Source organism: Odontomachus brunneus, unplaced genomic scaffold (assembly GCF_010583005.1).
Source record: "Odontomachus brunneus isolate Ranch 3 - 2012 unplaced genomic scaffold, Obru_v1 Obru_scaffold_134, whole genome shotgun sequence".
Classification (NCBI taxonomy): Eukaryota; Metazoa; Arthropoda; class Insecta; order Hymenoptera; family Formicidae; genus Odontomachus; species Odontomachus brunneus.
In genome coordinates, this window is record NW_022639584.1 from 349261 (window position 1) to 374697 (window position 25437).

At 32.6% G+C, this 25437-nt stretch overlaps 8 protein-coding genes across 13 annotated transcripts in view; 4 read left to right on the forward strand and 4 right to left on the reverse strand.

The window, feature by feature from the left end:
* Nucleotides 1-144: 144 nt before the first annotated feature.
* On the forward strand, nt 145-3764 carry LOC116850149 (ovarian-specific serine/threonine-protein kinase Lok-like). Its single transcript, XM_032828098.1, has 7 exons — nt 145-1073; nt 1264-1536; nt 1660-1916; nt 1998-2201; nt 2318-2491; nt 2570-2731; nt 2814-3764. Exons 1-7 carry the CDS (start codon nt 767-769, stop codon nt 3048-3050), a joined length of 1614 nt encoding a protein of 537 aa, XP_032683989.1. The 5' UTR covers nt 145-766; the 3' UTR covers nt 3051-3764.
* LOC116850160 (succinate dehydrogenase [ubiquinone] iron-sulfur subunit, mitochondrial-like) lies at nt 3507-5904 on the reverse strand. The gene is made up of 5 exons (XM_032828115.1): nt 5551-5904; nt 5082-5332; nt 4364-4661; nt 4098-4220; nt 3507-3928 (listed from the first exon to the last, which is right to left on the reverse strand). Exons 1-5 carry the CDS (start codon nt 5722-5724, stop codon nt 3791-3793), a joined length of 984 nt encoding a protein of 327 aa, XP_032684006.1. The 5' UTR covers nt 5725-5904; the 3' UTR covers nt 3507-3790.
* A 568-nt stretch (nt 5905-6472) lies between these two features.
* Nucleotides 6473-11726, forward strand: LOC116850145 (trifunctional purine biosynthetic protein adenosine-3). Of its 2 annotated transcripts, none has more exons than XM_032828092.1 (17): nt 6473-7099; nt 7249-7329; nt 7425-7514; nt 7592-7839; nt 7907-8106; nt 8194-8388; nt 8465-8595; nt 8696-8903; nt 9046-9181; nt 9259-9481; nt 9552-9746; nt 9866-10121; nt 10208-10411; nt 10480-10626; nt 10706-10974; nt 11081-11338; nt 11472-11726. In XM_032828092.1, the coding sequence occupies exons 2-17, from the start codon at nt 7249-7251 to the stop codon at nt 11655-11657; spliced, it is 3027 nt and encodes a 1008-aa protein (XP_032683983.1). In that variant the 5' UTR covers nt 6473-7099; the 3' UTR covers nt 11658-11726. The 2 variants fall into 2 exon arrangements, with proteins under 2 accessions (XP_032683983.1, XP_032683982.1); XM_032828091.1 differs by having other exon boundaries at nt 6474-7051.
* LOC116850158 (dnaJ homolog subfamily C member 28) lies at nt 11693-13311 on the reverse strand. The gene is made up of 5 exons (XM_032828111.1): nt 13087-13311; nt 12871-13002; nt 12719-12808; nt 12303-12653; nt 11693-12234 (listed from the first exon to the last, which is right to left on the reverse strand). Exons 1-5 carry the CDS (start codon nt 13204-13206, stop codon nt 11827-11829), a joined length of 1101 nt encoding a protein of 366 aa, XP_032684002.1. The 5' UTR covers nt 13207-13311; the 3' UTR covers nt 11693-11826.
* Nucleotides 13312-13351: 40 nt separating this feature from the next.
* Nucleotides 13352-14420, forward strand: LOC116850165 (TM2 domain-containing protein CG11103). Its single transcript, XM_032828126.1, has 3 exons — nt 13352-13683; nt 13754-13841; nt 13950-14420. Exons 1-3 carry the CDS (start codon nt 13541-13543, stop codon nt 14277-14279), a joined length of 561 nt encoding a protein of 186 aa, XP_032684017.1. The 5' UTR covers nt 13352-13540; the 3' UTR covers nt 14280-14420.
* LOC116850159 (translation initiation factor eIF-2B subunit beta) lies at nt 14410-16307 on the reverse strand. Of its 2 annotated transcripts, XM_032828112.1 has the most exons (6): nt 16092-16306; nt 15915-16001; nt 15497-15778; nt 15250-15406; nt 14586-14977; nt 14410-14512 (listed from the first exon to the last, which is right to left on the reverse strand). In XM_032828112.1, the coding sequence occupies exons 1-6, from the start codon at nt 16157-16159 to the stop codon at nt 14440-14442; spliced, it is 1059 nt and encodes a 352-aa protein (XP_032684003.1). In that variant the 5' UTR covers nt 16160-16306; the 3' UTR covers nt 14410-14439. The 2 variants fall into 2 exon arrangements, with proteins under 2 accessions (XP_032684003.1, XP_032684005.1); XM_032828114.1 differs by lacking the exon at nt 15915-16001 and having other exon boundaries at nt 16092-16307.
* Nucleotides 16308-18207: 1900 nt separating this feature from the next.
* LOC116850166 (putative ATP-dependent RNA helicase TDRD12) lies at nt 18208-21196 on the forward strand. 4 transcript variants are annotated; one of them, XM_032828128.1, is made up of 6 exons: nt 18208-18654; nt 18762-18926; nt 19720-19894; nt 19975-20099; nt 20189-20299; nt 20377-21196. In XM_032828128.1, coding segments are annotated over exons 2-6 (525 nt in total). In that variant the 5' UTR covers nt 18208-18654; nt 18762-18925; the 3' UTR covers nt 20490-21196. The 4 variants fall into 4 exon arrangements, with proteins under 4 accessions (XP_032684019.1, XP_032684022.1, XP_032684021.1 ...); XM_032828130.1 differs by having other exon boundaries at nt 18209-18654; nt 19701-19894; XM_032828131.1 differs by lacking the exon at nt 18762-18926.
* A 692-nt stretch (nt 21197-21888) lies between these two features.
* LOC116850152 (mitoguardin) overlaps nt 21889-25437 on the reverse strand; it is a 39439-nt gene continuing 35890 nt past the window's right edge. Inside the window, exons 5-9 of the mRNA XM_032828102.1 lie at nt 25095-25232; nt 24891-25003; nt 24241-24409; nt 23897-24130; nt 21889-23568 (exon numbers count right to left, since the gene is read on the reverse strand). Coding sequence (XP_032683993.1) covers nt 23251-23568; nt 23897-24130; nt 24241-24409; nt 24891-25003; nt 25095-25232 — 972 coding nt within the window. The 3' untranslated portion in view covers nt 21889-23250. The remainder of the gene's footprint in view (nt 23569-23896; nt 24131-24240; nt 24410-24890; nt 25004-25094; nt 25233-25437) is intronic.

Consider the following 25437-nt stretch of genomic DNA (forward strand, 5'->3'; position numbering starts at 1 on the left):
CTGCGACTCTTTCGCTTTCTACCTGCTTGGGAAATGATAATACCAACAAGTAGTTCTATAATAAAATACTCTTCGTCGTTTGTGATATGTACACACACCATACACACACATATATATATATATACACATACACGATTGGCGGCCGTTTAATGAGATCCTAGAAAGCTAAGAGCTCCTCTTGTAGAAAAAAGCATTTGTCTCTAATTACTGTTATAACTAACTAAATGAATAATTCGCAATATTATATATTAGTGTCATCGCGTATTTACTGAATGATTTTCGGACAGTTCTAATGGAAATTAGTATAATTATTTAACTTGATAATTTGAATATTAATACATTTTATCTCTGAGAAATATTTGTATGCAGTCACACGGAACTGTGTTGGGAAGGAAAGTAATTAATTATTTGAATTCTTTAGAAATGGAGTCACATTGTCTAATTGAACAGATACATGTAGTTGATATATAGTTTTGTAATACGAAGAATTTATTTAGCAATTATCGTCAAAATCAGGATTACACACAGTTGATAATGTCAAAATTCGGACTTACCGATAGGGAAATACGAAACATGCGCGGGAACGTGGACGCCATTTTGGCACAATCTTCCTTTGTGTACACGAGGAACATTAAGTCGACAATTTATTGCAATATTTGTAATCTCATCTTGAGTTTCATCTTTGCTTCTGTGATATTTCTTTGCAAATTTGTCGCCTTTAAAGATCGACTATTTTTGTGATCTCACAAGGCGATTCCACTAATTGATGCGAGCCGGCGAAAATGGGTTAGTGGTTGTTAGCTCTGTTCAACGTAACGAACATCGTGCTGAAATCTTTCATACGTCACATTTCACATCTGCATTATTTAACGTGCTTCTGATTTCCAACGAAAAAAATATGAGTCAAACCGAGAAGTCATCACAGGAGCGTGCGTCACAAGCAAGCAGCCTGCCCGACACGCAAAATGTGGACTCGCAATTTTTAACACAATCACAAGAAAGAATTAGCCAGCAACCAACATTGACTGTCTGGGGAAGATTGTATTCAATACGATCATGTTTCCCAAATCTAAGTATGTATTTATGTTTACGTAGAAACGATTTATATAATGTATATTACAGAAAGGATATAATTAAAAAAATGGAATAAAATATAGAATTAAAAGTATCTTAATATATTGTCTATGTCAAGTCACTCGCACAATACACAAAATTTTGTAAAAAAAGTATTGCTTTTTATTTTCTTTATTCAAACTTTTTTAGATATGTCCGGGGATGTGTATACTCTTGGACGTGCTGAGACTTGTGACATTCATGTAACTTCGCAATTAATGAATAAACAATGGTTAAATGCGGTCAGCAAGGTACACTTTCGCATATATAGAGAATGTATTAATAACACAAATGAAACTGTAGTGTATCTTGAGGATTTGAGCTCCAATGGAACTTATATTGATAAAGTCAAGGTTGGTTGTGGAAATCGTGTCATTATTGACAATAATTCAGAAATTTCATTGTCCACATCTTCATGTACAGGTAATTATGCTATATATAGTAGAATTATTGCAAAGACTGTTTAAATATATAGATATAATGATTAAATTATTGATATAATAAGTTGATTAAGTATATAGATATAACAAAGATCAATTAAATCAGTTTACAGGTTTGAAAATGTTCTTAAGCCTGAAAATAATACTTTACCATTAGAACTAAAGCAGAAATATGCGCTAGGCCGCAAATTAGGATCTGGTGCATGTGGCGAAGTTCGGCTAATATTTACAAAGGATGGCACAAAACAGTTTGCTCTAAAAGCCATCCAAAAATGTGATTTTGATATTACTGGAGCAAGAAATCAACTTAATGACCCTGTTAAAATAAAAAATGAAGTGGAAATATTAAGAAAATTGGAACATGTAATAAACATATTTAATCTTATTGCATTGTTCTCTAATAGTTTCATAATACAAATGTTAATAAAGATATGTTTGTTTTAGCCTTGCATTATTCAAATGAAGGATATACATGATACACCAAGAACAGTATATATTGTGCTTGAATTGATGAAAGGTGGAGAACTTTTTGAAAAGATAAGAAGCAGAGGCAAATTATCAGAATCATTTACTAAATTGATCTTTTATCAAGTCATACTTGCTGTTCGTTATCTACACAAGCAGGATATCACACACCGAGACTTAAAGGTATCAGAATATCATTTTTTATGGTTAAAAGTTTTTGTAATACTAGATTAAAAAAAGTGTGTGTGTGTGTGTGTATCATGAATATACTTTAATTTTATTGTACAATAATTTCATAGCCAGAGAATATACTCTTAGCAGACAATTCTGACATTACGGTAGCAAAAGTATCTGATTTTGGACTTGCAAAATTAGTAGATGCTCAGACTATGATGAGAACATTTTGTGGGACTCCTTTCTATGTTGCACCTGAGATTTTAAGTAACCTTGGACGCATCTCTTATACAAATCAAGTATGTATCAATATGTTTCAACATAATATGATAAATAAGGATGATTTAATTCTTTATTAAACTTTGGATTTTTTCTAGGTTGATGTATGGAGTCTAGGAGTGATATTATATGTTTGCTTAGGTGGTGTACTACCTTTCCATACACAAAATAAAATGTCTTTAGAAGTACAGATAAAAAATGGATTATATGTTTTCCCCAAAACATGCTTTGGACATGTATCAGAAGAAGCTATAGATCTGGTATATATAATAATCATCAATTATTAATAATGCTCCTGATATTGTAAGTTTAATGAAGCGTTTTTACGTTTTTTTTTTTCAGATCAAGCGTATGATGACTGTTGACCCGAAAAAACGCATAACAGTCCAACAGATTTTGCAACATTCTTGGTTGAGAGATTCGAAAATGCGAAGAACTGTAAATTCGTTGATATCTCTAGATGATAACGAGAACATACCACCTTCGAATATTTATAGAAAACGTCCCGAGATTTATTTGCCTCCAGAAAAACGTGTGCGGCTTACACGTAACAGTATACATTTGACAGGAAGTACATGAGAATACATTTCGAATGTCTTCCAACTAAAAGAAATAGTACAAAAGAAATATATAATATTTTCTTAGCATCATCTGATGTTTCATTGATCTTGTGATCTCATAGATTGTTACCTATTTACATATAGAATAATTTCTGCTCTGATAAATGCATTTAAAGAATGCCTATTCAAAGTATATATTCAAAGACCAAAACATTCAATTCGTTTGCAAAAAAAAATACAGAGTACCCGCTGGTATTAAATAAATTTTATTAAAACTACAAAATATAACTGTGATTAATATAGTATACGATAACTGCATAAGGACGGTGATATAAAATATTTACAATTATCGAATAACTTTATTTTGATTCTGACGAGTATAATGGAAATTATACGATTTTATTGTATTCAGGATATTTTGTATATAAGATGATATACAATGCGTTTGTGAAAATTATAAGTTACACAAACAGACTTATTTACTATAATTTTTTATTTAAGATTTTCAAAGTAATAATAATACAATTACGAAACCATAGTATTTGGGTTTAACGCTGTATGTGTGTGCAGAGAATATATAAAAATATTAATTTGTTTCAATGTACAAAACTACCACCTTGTGCTACAGACTACAGCTTGTATGAGCTTTCACACAGCGACAAAATAACTTTGTTATTGTAAATACGAAGTTCTTTACTCAAAATAATAGGCAATGCCACACAATAAATAGGAAGACATTTAGTGAGTCGTATCATACTTTCAATCCTTTCTGCACGCGTACTGTTCCTTACCATGGCAAGGATCCGGAATTGGCGTCTCAATATCGGGTTTCTCTTTCTGCATAAGTCCGGCCAGCAAACCTTTTAGCTGCGCTATCGCTTTGCCTGGATTTAGGCCCTATCAAATACGCGGTAACATAAATATGTATGGATCGACGAATAGAAATTAATCTACGTTTAAACGTTTTGTGTCTTCTGGACGACTTGGAGCACTCAAAAGTATATTGGTGCATGAGTATTTTCGTGACACAGGAAATGTAATGACGAGTGACAACGATGAGACTCACCTTCGGGCATGTTTTGGTACAATTGAAAATCGTGTGGCATCGGTAAACCGAGTAGAAGTCCCGTAGTTTTGTCAGCCTTTCTTTATGTGCCAAGTCCCGCGAATCTATTACCCACCTGTATGCCTAGTAATTTAAACAAAGTTGTGTATACCATATGTACAAAGTAAATTTTGTGTTTTTTTTTTTGTTAGAAAAACAATTGTTATATTTATTAACTTATCAACTGAATTCTAAAACTTGATAAATTATTAATTCATTTCTGTTACCTGTAGAAGAACCGAAGGCCCCAAATACTTGTCGCCGAGCCACCAGTAAGGAGGACACGCGTATGTGCAACACGCGCACATTATGCATTCGTATAAACCGTCGAGCTTCCTCCTGTCCCGCGTGCTCTGCAAGACTTGCCGCACACCGAGGAAATTTTCCTCACCCGGACGCTTTAGGTACGGATTGATTTCTCGAAATTGATCAAAGTACTGTCCCAAATCCGGTATCAGATCTCGAATCACATAAACGTGCGGTAAAGGGTAAATCACCAGCGGTTTCGGGGATTCTCGTATTTTCCTGGGAATTTAGGCGATTTTTTAAACAAAATGTTAAACCCTATTCAAAAAGATTTTAACCTGAGTGTTTTCTTTAGGAAAGAGAGAAAGAACTGTGCATAGAGAATAATTTTGTGTTAATATATAGTATATAGTTAAAGTGTAGTGTGTAGATAATTCCACGTAAAAGTGATTAATCGTTGGATTAATCATTTAAACAATTTTAGATATCCAAATATCTCTAAATGCCCTAAAAACTCCAAACTTTAATTATGCAAACATTTAAGATTTTAGATATCCGAAATGCTCTTCAAACATACATAAGTACTCTAAATCACCAGAAATACATCAAAATATCCAAGAAATCTCATCAATCCAAAGAATTCAAAATTCCTGCCATCTAATCCATCAATGCCAAAAATCACGGTGATGAATTAATTACGTTATACAAGCTAAGGTATTGACGCCGTTTATGTTCATCGAGCAGTTCCCGCAGATGCCTTCGCGGCAAGATCTTCGGAAAGACAACGTTGGATCGTGTTCAGCTTTAATCAACGTCAACACGTCCAACACCATCGTGCCGCATTTGTCCAGGTCCACGGTGAACTGTTGCATGTACGGCTTCACCTGCGGCTTTTCCGGATTCCATCGATACACGCGAACAGTCTGAAGTCTCGGCCTAGCCTTCGAACTCTGAAAAACCAATTCCATACAATAGTCTCTTAATTCAAATTTTTTTAACCTTTTATAGAAATTTATAGAAATAATCTCTATTTTTATCTTTTTATGCAAGAATAATCGAAGAGATACTTCTTCGTGCAACGAAAAGCTTGACCCAATAGATTATCCTATATTCTTCTGTTATAGTCTTATGTATTTGGACATAGAACTAATTTGGACATATGACTAACTTTCGGAGGCGTTTTGCACTCCTTGATTCCCGCGAGATCGGCAGCTATCGCTTCATTCTCCGGCGACGGTTTTGAGGTCTTCTGGGTCGATGTCAACCTCGTTACGCGAATGCGCGCGAGTCCATGTGACCATAAAAGCCGGCTCGCGAGTCTGCCGTTCACGGTGGTGAACATGACCACTCGCTTGAGCAACTCGTCTCTGCCACCTTCTCGTCCACGCGATTATCACTTCGAGGACAATACTTTTGTATTATCACGTTGGGCTATTATTTCAATCATTACGTGTCATTGCGGTCACGTTCATATCTGGATACGAACGTCATTCAAACAAAATATCATCTAGCGGGCGAACTTCGCGGACAACTCGCAGCGAATTTGTGTCAATTAATGATCGATATGTGTTGTTTTCAATAATTTAGGTTTGAATTCATATACTTTCTGAATTCATTTACTTTCATATTTTTTCTTTCATTTACTTTCATCCTTATTAAACCTTGATATTATTTCCACCGGAATGCTTCCTTTCTTTTTAGTGCCGAGATATTTTCTTTTGTACATAGAATATAAGATATATTCTAATTGCTTGAACACGCCACGAATAGAATGTGACATCTCTAAAAATCATATTTCAATTTATTAATCTCTTTTATACATGGCGCGCGTCTTGCATGGTTATCGCAACCGTAGCTTGTAGAGATGTTTTCTCAAACCAATAAAAGAGTTCAGATAAAGTAGCATTGAGACACAAATTCTCTCGTAAGCGGCACATTGCTCGCTATAATACAAACATGTTACAACAATCTCGATAAGTGTGACGTGCGCGGCCTTTGACCGCCGAATAATCTGAGAATACTATCTTTACGGATTGTATAAAGTTTCCTCGAAAGAACGATATGCCCGCACATATAAATTCACTAACATGTGCTAGAGGAAGGAAGACACAGAAATATTGCTTTTTTAAATTATTTTTTATTGTTCAAAAATATTTTATAGTTCTTGAATATGTGTTGATAAAAATTAATTAAACAATTCCTATTATAATAAATTAAAAAATTAAAATAATACACAGAGAAAGAAAATTATAAATATGATATAATGAGAAAATATTTGGACGCATATTTTATAATAATAATATTAACACGCATATTTTATAATAATAACGTAAATTAAGGCTTTTGTCGGAATTCCGACAAAATATATTTCAAAAGGTCGTTATGTCATCAAACGAATGATCAATTGGTTATAATAGACAAGTCCCCCGCGGACAACAGGCTGGCTTCATTGCGCAAAGAACGATTGGTGGATCCAGTTATCGTATTAGCTTTCGCCGATGCACTGAGAGTAGTCACGCGAGCGCATTCGCGGTCTTCAGTCACGTTTCAACCACCTGTAGAATCCTACTTCATTTGAAAGATAGCGCGTTGTCGAAAAGCTTCGTGAATCATCTGATTACTTGTAACGAAAACTGAAAGCATACAGTTACAAACAATTAACACTAACTGCAAGTGTCTTTATCGTGCATTATATACAGTTTATCTATTAAAAACACGTGAATACCTCTAATAATAATTTTTTTATATTATTAAACTTTGATATTACATAATAATTGTTAGTGTCTTGCAATGATAGTGAATAGAGATGAAAGTTTAAAGATTATTATGATATTTGCTAATATATAAAGATATTGTCAACTTGTAGATGATGCAGCATACAATTCTTGTTATTGGTAGCGGTGGTAGAGAACATGCAATATGTTGGAAACTGTCTCAGTCATCACATGTGTGTATTTATCAATAATAAAATGATAAATTAAAAAATTTTATATTCTTAAAATAAAATTATATTCTGTAACACATGTATCTTGTTTGGTACAGGTAAAACGAATTTTGGTTGCCCCAGGAAATGCTGGTATCAAACTAGTGGATAAAGTACAATTAATTGAATTAGATATTAAGAATACAAAGGTTAAATCATACTACTATTGTAATTTTTTATTTCCTCAGTCTTATAATATTAATCAGTAACTTTTTTCTCTTCATAGGAAGTTGCCAGATGGAGCAAGGATAATAATATTGATTTAGTTGTGGTTGGACCAGAAGATCCTTTGTCTCAAGGTTTAGCGGATGATCTAGGCAATGTTGGAGTAAAATGTTTTGGACCGCAGAAACAAGCAGCCCAAATTGAGGCTAATAAAGATTGGGCAAAACAATTTATGGACAGACATAATATACCTACTGCTAGATGGCAAGGTTTTACATCAGCTGTAGATGCACAGAAGTTTGTTAAAACGTAAGTAAAAGGTTATTTAAACAAGGAAATTTTGATGAAATGGAATAGCAAGTTTTTTTTCTGTTAGTGCTCCATTTAAAGCACTTGTGGTGAAAGCCTCGGGCTTAGCTGCTGGTAAAGGTGTTGTTGTTGCCAAGGATCAACAAGAAGCTTGTCAAGCAATAGATGAAATATTAACTAATAAGAAATTTGGAGCAGCTGGTAATATAGTTGTCATAGAAGAACTTTTAGAAGGCGAGGAAGTATCTGTACTTGCGTTTACAGATGGTACATCAAATCATATTTATCTATTCCTAATTACTCTCTCGATATAATCAACATATTTATAAATAATTTCTTGAATTTTTTATTGAGGTAAAACTGTTGTGCCTATGATGCCTGCACAAGATCACAAAAGGATTTTTATTGGAGATACTGGACCAAATACAGGTGGAATGGGTGCTTACTGTCCATGTCCACTGTTAACTGAAGAAGATTATGAACAAGTGAAAGTAAATGTTCTTCAAAAAGCTGTTAATGGGCTCAGAAAGGAAAACATTCCGTTTGTCGGTTTGTAATATTTATTCGATTATTATGTTATTAGATTACATGAGTGAATTTTATCTATATTTAAAAAATATTACAGGTGTACTGTATGCTGGTTTGATGTTAACTAAGGATGGCCCTAAAGTCTTGGAATTTAACTGTAGGTTCGGAGATCCGGAAACGGAAGTAGTGTTACCGTTATTGACATCAGACTTGTTCACAATTATGAAGGTACAGTTGACAATAATTCTCAAGAAAAATCAAAATACTCGTATTAGTAATTTTATTTTCCTGTTAACATCTGATTACATATGATTACATATGATTACAGGTTTGTTGCGAGGGAACTTTAGACGCGTCTCATGTTACATGGCAAGAAGATGTATTCGCTGTTGGTGTGGTTTTGGCGTCTCGTGGTTATCCAGCGACATCGTCTAAGGGTCAAGTTATAACTGGCACATCTGAAATATCACGTAGACAGGACCACTTCGTGTTCCACTGCGGAACGGCTATTTCAGAAGGCGATTTAGTGACTAACGGTAATTGCACACAATAAAGTTATAATTGTATTAAAGAGACTTAAAAGGAAATCTATGTAAAAGTATATACTGTAAAGTACTTATACACGTAAACTATACTTGTACTTGTAAAGCTGTATTAATTATGACATTATCTTTACAGGTGGAAGAGTTCTTATTACCGTGAGCATCGCACCGACCTTAGCGTTAACGGCAGCCAGAGCTACACAAGCTGCAGAACATATATCCTTCGACGGAAAGCAATTCAGGACGGACATTGCGCATAAAGGAATCGCTAGGTGCAACACTTTATAGACTTATTTTTCAAAATTAATATAAAATCAATGACATAAAATTAATAAATCGAACGTTTCAGAGCTATCTTGCAGAAAGGATTATTAACGTATAAAGCAGCAGGCGTAAACATAGACGCTGGCGACAATCTCGTATCGGCTATCAAACCAGCCACTTGTTCTACTAAACGTTCTGGTACTTTAGGATCTATTGGCGGATTTGGCGGTCTGTTCGATGTAAAAGTCGCGGGTTATAAGAATCCTATTTTAGTGTGCGGTACCGATGGCGTTGGTACTAAATTAAAGGTATATACTAAGCCTGAGTAAAATTATCCAAAATTGCTAGTTACTCTTATAAGTAATTTTCTCATTACAGATAGCATTTGAATGCAATAAACATGACACAGTAGGTATAGACTTGGTAGCCATGTGCGTGAATGACATTCTCGCACATAACGCGGAGCCGCTATTTTTCTTGGACTATTTCGCATGCGGCAAGCTCGATGTCGGGGTAGCCACGACAGTTGTGAACGGAATAACCGAGGGTTGCAAATTGGCAGGATGTTCTCTGGTAATTAAATAGTGACATGATACTTATTACACAATTTGAAAATATGTTTAAGAAATAATAACGAATGTTTCGAATAACATTGTGACCATTCGTGACGATACAATATCGTAATATCTTAGATTGGTGGAGAAACAGCCGAGATGCCCGATATGTATGCCGAAGGGGAATACGACTTAGCGGGTTTTGCGGTGGGTGCGGTCGAAAAGGACAATTTACTGCCTCGTGTGAATGACATAAAAGAAAACGATGTTGTGATCGGCCTTCCATCCAGTGGTGTGCATAGTAATGGCTTCAGCTTAGTGCGAAAAGTATTGAAAATCGCCGACAAGAAGTACTCTGATGTAGCACCTTTTTCAAAGAGCAACAAAACTATTGGTACATAATAACTATTATAGATATTGTCTTTGATATAACAATATTGAGTATATTTTTTAAGTGTGTAACGATGTAATGCTATGCAGGTGAAGAACTATTGGAACCAACGAAAATTTACGTGAAAAGCGTTATTTTCGCCTTACGGACCAATCTGGTGAAAGGATTCGCACACATCACCGGCGGAGGTCTCACAGAAAATATACCAAGAATTTTATCTGAAAACTTGGGTGTAACGTTAGACGCGACTAAGTGGAATGTTTTGCCAATTTTTAGCTGGTTGGCCGCGGCTGGTGAGTGCATGTAAATATGTAATATATATTTTTACATAAATCTTACACTAAAGATATTTTTCGCACAGGTGGCATCAACAAATACGAAATGTTAAGAACGTTTAATTGCGGCATTGGTGCTGTTTTAATATGCTCCGAGAAAGATAAGCTTGAAGTTTTAAATGAGTTAAAAAACGAAAATCCTGTGATTATTGGAAGCGTGAATATACATAGTAGTAAGAAGCTATTATTGCTATTAGAAAATCACGATTAATGATATTAATTTATACATTTGTATAAATTGTATAAACGCAGGTGGCAAGACTAAGGTGGAAGTGAAAAACTTTGAAAAAGTCCTCGAGTTGGAGATGAAACAATATATTCCCGGCTTAGTTGCAACATTGAGCAAACCTCTAAAAAAAGTTGCCGTTTTGATATCTGGAAGTGGGACGAATCTCCAGTCGTTAATTGATGCTACACAAGATCCGTCTCAGCGCATAGGAGCAGAAATTGTTTTGGTGATTTCAAATAAGCCTGGTGTCGAAGGACTAAAACGTGCTGAGAGAGCCGGCATTAAGACAGTGGTAATTATTATGCATATATTATGACAAATAATTCATATACGTGTATATAATATGATAAAAAATAGTGAATCTAATGGATACACTTTACTCATTTACACACACCTAGGTAATTAAACATACTGATTATCCAAATCGTGAAACCTTTGATTCGGCCATGAATGTGGAACTTCATGCTGCTGGAGTAGAAATAGTATGTCTAGCCGGCTTTATGCGAATTCTCTCGGAGATGTTTGTAAAACACTGGAAAGGAGCTTTGTTAAATATTCATCCGTCGCTGCTGCCGTCTTTTAAGGGAGCAAATGCGCACAAGGACGTTTTAGCGGCGGGTGTACGTGTCTCGGGTTGTACTGTGCATTTCGTCGAGGTATGCAGATCGGGTGAAACTTCCTTAAGATCAGATCTTTTCTTAGTTCAATTAAAGAAGACTAAAAAACAATTTTAAGTAACTCGGCTCTAGCTGTTAACAAATGACTCACACACGCATTATTATCGATCAGGTTGACATAGATTCAGGAGCTATCGTCGAACAACAAGCGGTACCTGTGCTACCATGCGATACTGAAAAAATCCTGCAAGAACGTGTAAAAGTAGCGGAGCATCAAGCTTATCCTCGTGCTTTAAAACACTTGGCAACTGGACGAATAAAACTAAAAGAAGACGGTACCCTTCATTGGAATTTCTAAATCATACATGTATACGCATGCAACAAAAAACTTCGTAAAAGAAAAATTAAATTTTTATATTGTTATTCACATGTGTCTTATTCTTATTTATATACATAAGTTTAATATATTAATGTTTTATATATAAATAGATTCGCGACATATTAATCACTAATATTACATTAATTTTCTACGTAGTCTTCCTATTAAACAAATTACTTATAAGATCAAAAATGTCCTGAGAAATATTTTCATTGGAGTTTTTGTGCTTTTGAATTTCTGTGTATTTCTTAGCATTTTTAAGAGGTGCTACCGACAATGCTTTTTTAGCAAGCTCGTCCAATCGAACGTGAAGCATCTGTTTTTGGAGTATAGGAACTAATAAATTATATTTATCGACTTTATTATTTATCTGTTTAACCGAAATTTTTAATTTCTCTAAATTGTCTTTCCACACAGCTGCCTCTTTTGGTATTAGTGGAAGTTCTCCTACATCATTACGCATTTCTGATAATTTTTTTTTCAACTCCTCAATCTCTTCCCTGATCTCTTTTGATAGTTGTATCCATTCTGGGGTAAATCCATTGTCTATCAATATCTGTATATAGAATGCACAAGAAAAATTGATATTTGATATCAAAATATTTAGTTTTTAAGCTTTTATACCTGATTTAGTTTATGAGTAACAAAATCGACATAGGGATTTCTGGAACTTGTAGTATTCAATGGCTTTCCCATTCCAGGTAAGTCTCTAAATTCACCTTTGTTCATTGCCTCTTGAATCAAGTCTTCCACCAAACGATCCATACCATAACGAGTTTTAATATCTTTGGCTCTCTGTTTATCCATACCAATCAATGTATTCCGTTCCTCAGCTTGTAGTTTCTTCAATCTGTGCTCCATTACATTATTAACTGCTTTTTGAGCTCTTTGTATTGTATGCAATCTTTGTCTTTTACTTGGTGTACCAATACCCACATCAAAAGTCAAATAATGCCGATGTTGAGGTGCTGTGTGCTTAAGGTAAGATCAATCAGAAATATAAAAAAAAAGAGATATATGCAAAATATCTAGACAGTTACCTTGATGTCAAATTCTTCCACTTCTGGCAACACTTGTTTATTATTCTGGGCATTCCTAATTTTTCGAATTTCTCTATATGCACTTTCAATCTATTTTAAATAATTATATAATAATGAAAACTGATGAGGAATTAGTTTTTGTAATATATTACCTCAGAAAATTTAATAGCATCAGCTTTTGATGTTCCACTATCTGGATGAAATTGCTTTGCAAGATAAACAAATGCTAATCTTATAGCCTCATCGTCACAATCTTCTGTAATACCAAGTGTTTGATACAACTCCTACAAACGTACATTTCTTTAATTTTAATTTCTGAATATAAAACACTTTTTATCAAGTGTAAATTATGACATTTGATTAGATACCCTTGAAGTGCGCTTGGAAGTATGTCGATGATTAAGTCTTTTGGAAAAAACTGAATCGGTGTACGGTACACACATCAGATAAGCTTTTGATGTAGAATACGTTCGATGTAGAGAAAACATGATTTACAATATATTTTTCCTTTTAGCGACTGAATTCTGCGCTTCAATGATATAGATGCTGTTTATAGCCATCACTACCTCAATTTCTTGTTAAAGAAAGTGGCGGCTCGTAGCGGAAACCTTGGAACTGATTTACAGAAATAACAGAGGTTTAATGTCAAAATTATTTTTGTAATAATCGACTATGATTGGCCAATTCTTACTTGCGACACCTATTGTAGATCAGGCCTAACCTTTACTAGAGAAATTTTATCTAATATAGAAAATAGAAGTATTATTTCTCACCATTACATCCTATATATCATGGTTCGTTTAAAATGACAACCACGACAAAATGAGGTTATATCTCGCTTTTGTGATAATTATTTGTTTTTCATGGGATTCGGGCGAATGTTTAATGCCTGCCAATGCAAATAAGAGTGTTGATCAGCAGTTAGAATACAGACCCGAAGGGCCGCTGGTGATGTGTAAATTTCTGTAAGTATTTAATCATATGTTTTGTAACGACTGAAAACAGTAAACAAATGTGACATATTTGTTCTTTTAGATCGATAGAATTTATAGAATGTGAAGAACCAATTGATCACAAAGGAAATAAAACTGCCAAGGAAGAGACAGGCTTTGGTTGTGTTAAGGTACGATATGATATAAAAATTTTCTCAAAATGTACATAGTATATGTAATTATATAATTGCAAATATATAAAAAAGTATTTAATTTAAATTAATTTAAATTATTAATAGTTTGGAGGATCTCGCTATGAAGATGTAGAGAAAACTAAAGTATCATGTACAGTATTGCCAGACATCGAGTGCTTTGGACCAAGAACATTCTTTCGCGAAGGAGTACCGTGTATAAAATATAGTGATCACTTTTTCGCAACAACTCTCTTATATAGCATTTTACTGGGATTCCTTGGTATGGATCGATTTTGCCTTGGTCATACTGGAACAGGAGTAGGCAAATTGTTGACATTAGGTGGTATGGGAGTATGGTGGATTGTTGATGTCATTTTATTGGTGACAAATTCCTTACAACCTGAGGATGGTAGTAATTGGAATCCATATGTATAATATTCATATTACTTAAGGAATTAAGCAACATTTTTTGTATATAATTTGTAATTTATTTGTAAATAAATCACAGTGTGTAACAAAGTGCAATAATGTAATATAATACAAGAGAAATAGATTACATCTTACATAAAGTCAGAAGAGAGAAAGAACTCTTTATTTACAATTCGTAATCATCAGGATGATATAATTCACTAAGCAGCCTGTACACGTAGGATGGCGCGTTTCCACCTCTGAAAAAAAAAAAAAAATCGTAAATTGTCACTCGATTTGAGATGTTTACAGCGAACAATTTGTTTGTCTTACGTGTTCGAGATAAACAACGTGACCAGGTCTGGCGGAACGTAATCAAACATAGGATTGTATGCCCGTATCTTCGTTAGCAACTGTGCATTGTTGTTCTCGATTAAACCAAGAAATGGTGAAACGTGCCTGTTGAAACTATCCTGCTTGTGGTAAAGGTAAAGGGGCGACAACTTGTATAACGGTAACAGAACCATCACAGGAACAGAGTAATGTTTAGCAGCTTGCGCTACAGTATGCGATCCCGAGATTGCTCTGAGTCCACCATTCGCCATAACGGTATCGGTACCGATTATGACTTTATTAACTCGTGACATCATCGCGAAAATGGCTGCATCCGAAATAAGCGTGGTTTTGATTTTCGTCTTGGCTAAATTCACTGCCATTTCGTGTCCCTGCAATTATTACAGTTTCTCTTTTAATGTATTTTTTCAAGATATTCTCACCTCAATTTTACAGTTAATTTTATCGATTGTTAGATTAAAGAAAATTTTGGAGTATTTTGTATAGCTTGATTGATTGTAGGTGTCATTTTATAAACACATCTTTTTGTTTCTATATATTTTGTAAGAATTTTCAGTTATATACTTCTAACATCATCAATCAGGACAGCCACAGTGAAGACACAAGTCTCAGTGAATATTCTATTGATTAAACATAAGCTTACAGACAGAAGAGGCCCACCCTCCGCCACTATAACTTCAAAAGCTCTGGTAGTAGCAGCTCTTTTAAAAAATTCCTCCACTAATTTAGACTTTCCAATAGTCATGATAATCTCGTTCGAATGTATGTGCTCAGAAGCTTGTTGAATGATATTTTCTGAACTATAAACATAAAAATATCTAATTGTACTTATGAAAAGAATTTTTTTTTCATTAAGGCACAATTTTTATGATGTAAATGTAACAACTAACCAGGTTTCCAGCTCAGTTTCAAATTCATTAATGTGTTCAATAAGAGCAGATTTGAGACAAGGTACTGGAATATTAAAGTCTATCTGTTGATCACTTTCTGCAGTGAGAATCTTGTGCAAAGATTCCTGAGAGTCTATCTCATCTGTCTTATTTTTTAATTCTGAAGTATATTCTTCCCTGATGATTTGTAATATTCTTCTTACCATGTTTCCAATACAAGCTTCAAGAGGACATTCCTTGGTCAAATATTTTCCATTCAGTATAATGATATCCATTAAATCTCTGTTAAAATCAAGATATAATGCATAAATAAATAATAAAGTTAACATATATTTCCCCAATAAAACTGACATGATGACCAACAATGACTGAGCAACACTAATGAGAAATTACAACAGTTGAGAATTAAAATACATACTTTGCAGTATTCCATTCTGTATTATTAATAATTTCTTTGAATATTGATATGGTAGTTACTACGATATTATAAGAGCCTTTGATTTCTCTAAAAAAAGTGATAGTATAATAATAAATGTATATTATAATATATATAGTACGAATATTTCTCTTTGGAGGTTGAAACAGATTTCCTTACCCATAATGGATGCTATTTATAAGCTTCATTACATTTTCATTAATATTTTTCGGTTTCGTACCAACCATTTTTGCTGTGTTTAAATATTCAACTAAGAATAAGAGTTTTATCAATCAAATTAATATATGTCACTGGTTTTCAGAAAAATACTATTTCATTCTCCCACGTGTCAGTGACTGTTTATCCACAGACAGGATCAATGATGCAACTTCGAACCTAGACCGGAAACGTTTTTCCCTTCTACTTTGGCTGCGTTCATTTTGAGCGTTCACGTGCTGTAAGTATCAATAGGCATCCAGTTCTACATACTGGGCCCTTATTCTTGAAATAGTTGCGTATACGTAAGTTTTACGGCACAGGTTTAATCATACCATAAAATAGCTGCGCAATGAAAATTACATATACGCAAAAATTTCAAGAATAGGGGCTCTGGGCTGCGTTCCAAAATTCTACTCGATGAGTAGAGTACATTTAATTGACCAATCATGATAAAGAAATCCTAGTTATCTTTGTTCTTATTGGTCAATTAAATACTACTCTATCCGTTAGGGTGCCGGAACGGATAGAGTAGTATTTAATTGACGGAACGGATTTCTAGTTATAAAATAGATTTCACTCTTCAATTAAATATTTCAGAATATTCATGACAATGTTATCGGCAAGATAATTGCATAAATTATGTATATTATTAATTCTGTCGCGTCAAAATAACGAAATATTAACGAATTAATCATATTTATTTGCGACCGACGCGCCATTCCGTTCCGTTTTTGCTACATGGGACTGGTAGAGGAAACTTTTACGGAACGGAACTAGAGAACGGAACGCTCATTATAGTAATAGTGAATTCGGTTGCTTGCACTAGTGTGCACTGAGTGCGCACTAAGGCTTGTTCATAGTATGTTATTATATTTAAAAATTGTCTTAAATAATTCTCAAATAAATTCTCAAATATTTTTAACCATAATATGATATGTATAACATCCGTACGAATCATTTTATTAGTTAAAATGTTTTTAAATATGTATTTAAGACACGATCTTAAATATAAGAATGTACTGTAAACAAGCCTTAATGCGCACTCAGTGCGCACTAGTGCAAGCTACCGAATTCGCTATAAGAAATCCGATCCGGCGTTCCGATCCGTGCTCAATGGGACGGCACCCTTAAGTAGGTTTGGTAGAGCCTTAGAGAACGATTATTGACGTCATCAGTCTCTATTAACCAATCATAAAACTTATAAGTACTTGTTCGACCAATAAACGTAGGGAGCGGTGCACTTGGACACGGTGCATTTGGACATAGCCAATCACAGCATCGTGTGATTAGAGAAATTTGTAGGGTCCCTTGGAACAGCGACTTGTGATTGGACTGTATCCAATTGTCCCGTGTCCAACTGATATACACCCATAAACGTAGGCTGAATAACCCATAGTGAGTTAACCCAGAGTCAGTCAAACGAGCTATAACTTATAGCATATTCGATTGGCTCTGAGTGATTCAGCCTACGTTTATTGGTCGAACAAGTACTTATAAGCTTTATGATTGGCTAGTAGAGACTTATGACGTCATTAATCGCTCTCGGAGCGATTAACCTAGGGCTAGTCGAACACGCTATAACTTATTGCACTAGTTCAGCAGTGCAGCTACAAAGAACAGGCAGGAAAGTTTCTATCACAGACTAAAGCCAGAGGCACACAATGCTTGTTTTCATGCTGGATTGCTTGCTAAATGGAAATACTCTGTTCTGATTGGTGCATTTTTGAAGACGGACCAATTAGAATAGAGTATTTCCAACAAGTAATCCAGCAGGAAAACAAGCATCGTGTGCCGCTGGCTTAAGTTTATACGGCAGCTTAAAACCGGTTTAGTAACAACCGTATTTAGTAAACTCTCGCATCCGATTGGTATATTCTTTTAGATCTAGAAATATACTCCAATCGTATTCAAGAGTTCACTAACTACGGTAGTTACTAAACCGATTTTAAGTTGCCGTATAAACAAAGTCACTGCTAAGATCGTTGATCTGTTCTTTTCAGCTAACTGTTGAACTGGTGTAATAAGTTAGAGTGAGAGAAAATATACTTGTCTCACTTTAACTTATTGCACCAGTTCAGCAGTAGCTGAACAGAACAGACGAATAATCTGTGAATCTAGATGCGCCTCTAGCGAAATATTGAAGGAAGGAAGGGAAGGAATCTATGAATCTTTTTTAAAGAATACTTTGAAACTATTTTCAAGAAATATTTAGGAATAGAGATTGAAAATAATTTAAAAAAAATAAAGAATAGTGTGTTGATATAGAAATGATAGAAAAAGAGGATGGTGTGCCAAATAGCTATATCTTAAAATAAATATCTTCGAAGAAAGCTAAAGACACTGTGACGGAGTCAAAAATAAGAAGAAAAAAAGGACATACTTTGGAAAAGAGAATTTATGTTTAGAAAATAGAGCAAGAAAAAATCAAACTAAAGAAGAGATATTATAAGCCGCATAACTAAAAATATTCTTAAGGAAGACTAAAGTCTTAGTGAAATACGAAAAATAGAAGAAAAAAAATAATGTACGTATTAAATACACAAAAAATTAATTTTTTTTTAAAGCTAGAATATTTTGATTGTTTATTTTTTATGTTTGTTGTCTTGATTGTTATATTTTTCTAATTTATAGGAAGATGTTATTTTGTAATATTTTCTAAAAAATTACTAAAGTGCCATTTAGTAACATGATAATTTACTTTTATCTCAACTTGCAAAATAGCATTGGTGTCCCAATTAGTGGCCAAGTAATCTCATCATGAAAATAAAAAGAAATATATAAATTTATTAATAAAAAGTAAGTTGTCATTATTCGAATATTACAAATTGTGGTACAGAATTATGAATATATTATTAACCTACTATTGACTTAAACATGATAATTTATAGGTAAATGACTCATATTTGTACTACTTAATAAATTCTGAAAGGTCAAATTATGATATTAATACTACTTTTTAATTTTGTAATGAAATTTATAAATCATGTGTTCTTATAGGAATGTTTATATCATTTTATACTATACTTATCCATATTAAATATCATGTGTGGACACAAATAAATACTCTAATATTGATTAATGACATGTATGAATTAAGTACAAAAATTATATATCTTGTTATTAAATTGCATATCTTGTTATAAAAGTACATATCTTGTTATTTTCTCTACTTCTAAAATAATTTTTAACTTTCTCTCAACTTTCTTTGATATAACCATTTCAATTGCTTAAAGTTAAATAATAACTGCAAAAATCTAGCAAATAGATATATAATATTAACTGCTAACTTCTACAATGGTGAATAACTGTTTAAACTATCGCTATCAATAATATATTTATAAAGTTATGATGTTCCATGATTTACTATGACCTTTAACTTTACTCAGAACTTATTATAACTAATAAAATTTAGAGTAAGAACACATATTTAGGGTAAATATAAATCTGTATTAAGTGATCTATATTAACTGATATATTAAGAAAAATATATGCAACTGTCACTAATTGGGATACTGTCATTAATTAATTCACCTTACCCATTGCATTAGTATTTTTATATTTTTGTTTTAGATAAAATATATTATTTTAGTGCTTTCCATTTTTTTAATGGAAAAATCAATGATGAACTGTCCACTGCTTGTTTCAAATTTCCATACTCCAAGAATTATATGGAGCCAATCAGACCTTACCATTGTAGTTCGTATTCTTTTAATTGATGTTCATCATTATTATCTTCGAGTCGAGAGTGATTATTTACTTTTTAGGTATTTGCATATAAAAAGTTATAAAAAGCACAAATATCCTGGAATTTAACCTAACTAAACCTAATCTTGTTTTATTGCAGTACAACAGTAAATGATAAAAATTATTATCTTACTTTGCATTTGTTTGGACCAGTAATAGCAGAAAAAACAGTACACAATAATTTTGGGAGAGAAATTAAGATCAGTCTCACAAAGGGACTCAAATGTATATGTTGATTATTTACAATACAATTAGTGCCTCTCTATCTTCTTGTATGATGAATAGGTTGATTTAATATTTGTATAATCTTATAGGGTTTCAATGGTTAAGACTGATTTCATCTAAAGAAAAGGATCCACTTATAACATATGACTTAAATTATATATGTGAAAAAAAATATATTAAGAAAAATTTTTTTATTAAAGGTATTGTAAATGTCATTCTTTAAATCAACGAATTATAGGTAATTATTTTTATATATTTCTCTTTTTCTTTATTGTAGGATCTGTTAATAACATTAAGCAGCAATATGATAAGATGTATATAAGACCGCCTACAGATGATGAATCTGAATCTGAATCTGACGAGGAATTGGACTTTCTAAAATATGCCTAACAATATATCCTTTTTTTATTGTGTTTTTTAGCATAAGATATTATTTAATTATAACAAACATGCTTTTATCTCATTTGAGATATATAAAAAACATGATTATGTGCATAACTAATATAACAGCTGTAATATAGTAATTTTTTACATACACACATGCAAGATACATACAATATAACATATTTCTTGTAGGAAACTCCAAAATAGTATAACTTTATGTATTAAGAATTATTATATTAGTTCGTATGTTATAATATATGTAGGATGACCCAGACTTTCCTCTGTAATTTTTGTGGAAACATAGAACAGATTGAGATGAACATAAAAGTATTATTATGCGATATTCGCAATAATAGTCGAGATATTAATTAAAGAAGATTGATGAATAATGACGTGTGATATAGGATGAGCTATAGAGTAGCTAGAGTGGCGCCGTCTTGTATGTAAGATTGATTTCGCGAAACGGTATGGAATTTTTATGTTGATCTCAATCTCTGTTCTACGTTTCCACAAAAATTGCGGAGGAGAATCTGAAACACCCTATACATTCATGGGATCAGTTTAATTTAGACTTTTATTTCATAAGTTTTAATAAGACTAATCTAATTTATAAGCCCCGTGTTGGTTTTAAGTTTGTTAATGATCTCTTACAACTAATCGAATCTAATACAACAGAATCGAATTTAATATTTCAATACATCTATCAAAATATATATACTGTTATATATATATATATATATATATATATATATACATATATATATATATATATATATATGTGTGTGTGTCAAATAATTTTGATTTCTATATTTTTAAAGAAGTCTTTTTAGAAATGTATTCTGTTGTATAAATATATTTTCGCATATACAGTTTGTACATTTTCATATATTATATAAAAACAGATATAAAAGTACTCATTGTAAAAATATACTAAAAAATTATCGTTTGAAAAATTTTTATTTGTGAAAAAAATTAGAATATCATAAAATGAATGTAATATTGTTATAAATATGTTTCATCTTTAAAGGAATAATTAAATTAAAAATATATATAGAAAATTAAAAGATGTATTTTAGTTAATAACACACATACATATTTTTTTTCATTTTTATGAAATCATGAATTTAAAAAATGTGTATAAAACGGGTACATGTTACATAATTATCATGTATACCTTAATGATTAATGTGGAATGTTGCTAAAGTTGATAAAATAACCTGCAGTCGTTAATTAAATATTGTGACAAATGATTTACGAATATCTTTGGCAATGCATAGCTTGTTTTTAAAAATTACCTTTTACCTATGACTGAAAAACAAAATTGATCTATGTTTCGACACAATGATAACTATTTTAAAATAAAGGTAAAATATGCATACCGATTGCATTATATATCATAATACCAGCAAAGTTGAGCAGGCTATAAATATTATAATTAAATAAGTTTAGCTAGTTTTTAAGACAATCTATAATGCCTGATAGAATCTGGGATAAAATTCTAACATTTTAGCAATAATCTCACGCTGTCAATTGTAATTTCTCTCACTGAGAGATGAACATCATTCTAGTTCAGAACTTTGTATGCGTTGCACGTTTCGATCGATTTTCAACTTATCCCGCTTGAAAGTAGTTCGGAGAACTATACGGAGAAAATAGTTTTCCATTATTAGAAATTTATATTTACAACTCCTAAGTTTCGAGCGATTTGTTGGATACATACGAGGCGATAAGGTAAGGGCAATCGTATCAAGTCGAAAATCGGTTGAAATGTACAACGCGTGCCGAGTTCTGTTCTAGTTGAATATATAAGGGGAATAACATAACATTATACATTGATTTTACTTAAATGCCGCTACAACTTATCACATTGATCGGTATGTATTGCAATATTGCAATATATTATAATATGTCGACTTTACTGAAATTAACAATAACATTTGAAACAATATAGAAATGAATTACTTGGATATTGTTTTACACATACAATCACATATAAATGTAAATTAAAATACTAAAATGAGATTTTCTCACATACCGAAAAATAAAACAAAATAAATTATTTATTAACTGTTAATAATGAATAATAAACTAATAATGAATAAAATAAACTGAGTTATAATTCTCGATATAGTATATATTCCAACGTGACTCAAAATGTTCACAAAATTCATTCTCTAGTTCTAATATAATAGTTTACAATTTTTATAGAAGAATTTAGAGTTATTTTAAAATAATTAATATCCCGTTTGTTTAATTATACAAATGACTTTTCCAGTTACCGTAAATAGAAATCCATCTCGTTAATACAGTTACGCAAAATTTATCTTGCACATCGCTATTATCTTTTGTTCATTAAAATGCAACGTTAGAGATCATTACCATTCGCTCAAGGTTAACGCAGTTTATGACACACTCCAACATTACGCGTGAAAGCAGACGTGTAAAACTTTGAGGAAATTGAATGCGACGTTCCTATATTATAATATAGTTCCTATATTAGCTCACAGAAAGATAGCGTCTCTTTATCGCTGTAAATTACTTTTTCCTGTTACGTGGCGGTGAAAATAAAAATATACGGTAACACGTGGCACTATTCATTTAATTCATCGAATAAGATATTGCATGAGATACGGGTTTAATCTCGTTGATGTAGTGATATTCGTCGACAATATTACTACTTTCAGTTCATCGCAGTAAATGCAATGCAATTTGTATATGCCAAATTTAATTTACTTTGCTAATGGTTGTCTACGTGTGCCTCGTTTGGCTAGCAGCCTTCCAACGATAGCCTTTGATTTATATTCTCGACTCTAGTTTTCATTTCTCTAAGAATATCCGTGGCGAGATCGTCCACAGTGGTGTAGCGTACTTTGAAAATATTAAATATATCTATAAGAAACTCTATCACTTGCTCCTTAAAGTAATAACAGGTGGAACGTAGGTTACTCTCCGAGCCCAAGAATCCCCATACAAGCACTGGGGAGATTTGCTCGGAGATCGAGTAGAAATGCGCCAGAAAGCCCTGATCGTACTTCAGCATCTGCCTTTTACCCATGAGGACAGACCATACCGCCGTTCCTATCGCCTGTAAAAGCAATTGATTGCATTAAATGCTAAGACAAAGGAGGATGTCAAAAATAGGCCATTTTTAACCCATTGACAGAACTTTAATTAATCATTGGAAATTGTTTTTATGATCTTCCAATCTTATCAGGGTACAAAGCTTAAAAAATACTTTATATGACTACTTCAACAATAATAAACCTCGATTTTCATAATTTTCCCTGGACCTGATGAATAAGTGATTCTTATTTACTAGAAGATTTCAAAAATAGTTTCTAGTGATTAGTTAAGGTTCCGCAGGTGGCTTATTTAAAAAATTTTCTTTTTAAAACTAGGCTTCACAGACTTACGGTTTCCCTAAAACTAGCGGATATCCATCGGTTTTGTAGTATAGCCTTGATGGACGAAGGCGGTTTCTCCATCTCCTCGAACGCATCCAACAGTATAAAGTCGACGAGGACATCGTAGAAGTTCATACACTTGACACCGCGAGCGGTTAATTCCTCCTCCATAATACTATGATTGCGCGACTCTTTCAAGAATTCCAACATGTGCTCGTAATGCACTAGATAATCTTTGGGATCCTGATAGAATAGCACACAATCAGTTTTCACTGATAAATATCTCATTACGATTTCTAAAGCAAATGGTTTAGCAAATGTAATAATTGTAACAAATACCAAAGTATCCTTACCCTATCTGCATACATAATTAAATCACTCATAATTTGTCGGCCTATGTCCGCAATAAATGTTTTCGCCGCAGGCAAATTAAATAATTTGGTATAGGCTTGACGTAGACAATGTACTTTCGCTAAATATTCCACGTCTGCTCCACACTTCACAAGTTCCGTATGCATTCTCCTGCAATAATATAAATATAAATATAATAACATAAAATAAATAATATAAATAATGTGACGTACGCATAGAAAAAAATTGATATTCACTTAAAACTAATATACTCAAGTTAATAGTTATTGTTTCATATATAAGCAACGATATATAATTTTGTTAAACGAATTTTAAAGTCTTGAATTCTAACATAATTTTATTTTAATATTATAATAATCTCATAAAAAGTACAATATGATTATTTTGATATCTTTTTTCGACATTAAAAACATTTTCAATCTAATATTTTATGTTTTTCATTCATGAAAACTACTTTTTAATAATAATATATTTCTTTGTTGTATTATATAAAATATATGATACAAGTAATTTATCTTTGTTTAATGCTATGCAATCTCATTTTAAGATTTACATATCAAAGATAAAGATATTGTTAAAACATGACTGTTTTTTTCTTCTGTATACATACAGTCGACTGATAACGATTTACCTGCAAGGAATACCACTGTCTTCGTATTGTTTAAGAGCGGCATGGTACAGCGCCTGCCTCTCAAGATGTGGAAACAATTCAGAGAATTCCTCGAATTCGCGTAGATCTGCAACCTGGGATAATTCGAATGTCGCGAGCTGATTCGTCTTTCAATATGACAATTTCGTTTTGAGAAAAACTGTCAAAAATAATCTGCATATTTACCCCGTCACGCGCGGATTCGAAAGAGTCGGGTGATGACGCAACGTCAACTCTTTCCTTGCCAGATATTCGCGTCTCAACGTGCGAAGGTTTACGACTGTCGAGACTCTCCTCGCTATCGTTGCGAAATAATACAGAGTGCTGCCAAAAAATAAACAATGCGAATTAGCATATATTCGGAAGCTACATCTCCCTTGTAAAAATGTCATATATATATATATATATATATATATATATATATATATATATATATATACATACATAAATATAATCTTTATGATTATATATATATATATATATACATATATATATATATATATATATATATATATATATATATATATAT

Coding starts and splice junctions, on each gene's coding strand:
- LOC116850149 (XM_032828098.1), top strand. CDS start 767: ATGCGAGCCGGCGAAAATGGGTTAGTGGTTGTTAGCTCTGTTCAACGT. Junction 1,537..1,659: donor GTCCACATCTTCATGTACAG/GTAATTATGCTA, acceptor CAATTAAATCAG/TTTACAGGTTTGAAAATGTT. Junction 2,732..2,813: donor CAGAAGAAGCTATAGATCTG/GTATATATAATA, acceptor TTTTTTTTTCAG/ATCAAGCGTATGATGACTGT.
- LOC116850160 (XM_032828115.1), bottom strand. CDS start 5,724: ATGTTCACCACCGTGAACGGCAGACTCGCGAGCCGGCTTTTATGGTCA. Junction 5,333..5,550: donor AGTGCAAAACGCCTCCGAAA/GTTAGTCATATG, acceptor TTGGTTTTTCAG/AGTTCGAAGGCTAGGCCGAG. Junction 3,929..4,097: donor GTACCAAAACATGCCCGAAG/GTGAGTCTCATC, acceptor CGTATTTGATAG/GGCCTAAATCCAGGCAAAGC.
- LOC116850145 (XM_032828092.1), top strand. CDS start 7,249: ATGATGCAGCATACAATTCTTGTTATTGGTAGCGGTGGTAGAGAACAT. Junction 10,122..10,207: donor AAAGAGCAACAAAACTATTG/GTACATAATAAC, acceptor AATGCTATGCAG/GTGAAGAACTATTGGAACCA. Junction 11,339..11,471: donor GTACTGTGCATTTCGTCGAG/GTATGCAGATCG, acceptor ATTATCGATCAG/GTTGACATAGATTCAGGAGC.
- LOC116850158 (XM_032828111.1), bottom strand. CDS start 13,206: ATGTTTTCTCTACATCGAACGTATTCTACATCAAAAGCTTATCTGATG. Junction 12,809..12,870: donor ATGCTATTAAATTTTCTGAG/GTAATATATTAC, acceptor TATTTAAAATAG/ATTGAAAGTGCATATAGAGA. Junction 12,235..12,302: donor TTACTCATAAACTAAATCAG/GTATAAAAGCTT, acceptor TTCTATATACAG/ATATTGATAGACAATGGATT.
- LOC116850165 (XM_032828126.1), top strand. CDS start 13,541: ATGAGGTTATATCTCGCTTTTGTGATAATTATTTGTTTTTCATGGGAT. Junction 13,684..13,753: donor CTGGTGATGTGTAAATTTCT/GTAAGTATTTAA, acceptor TTGTTCTTTTAG/ATCGATAGAATTTATAGAAT. Junction 13,842..13,949: donor CAGGCTTTGGTTGTGTTAAG/GTACGATATGAT, acceptor AATTATTAATAG/TTTGGAGGATCTCGCTATGA.
- LOC116850159 (XM_032828112.1), bottom strand. CDS start 16,159: ATGGTTGGTACGAAACCGAAAAATATTAATGAAAATGTAATGAAGCTT. Junction 14,978..15,249: donor AGGGTGGGCCTCTTCTGTCT/GTAAGCTTATGT, acceptor TAATAATTGCAG/GGACACGAAATGGCAGTGAA. Junction 14,513..14,585: donor ACGTTGTTTATCTCGAACAC/GTAAGACAAACA, acceptor TTTTTTTTTCAG/AGGTGGAAACGCGCCATCCT.
- LOC116850166 (XM_032828128.1), top strand. Junction 19,895..19,974: donor AGTGATTATTTACTTTTTAG/GTATTTGCATAT, acceptor GTTTTATTGCAG/TACAACAGTAAATGATAAAA. Junction 20,100..20,188: donor TCTCACAAAGGGACTCAAAT/GTATATGTTGAT, acceptor ATAATCTTATAG/GGTTTCAATGGTTAAGACTG.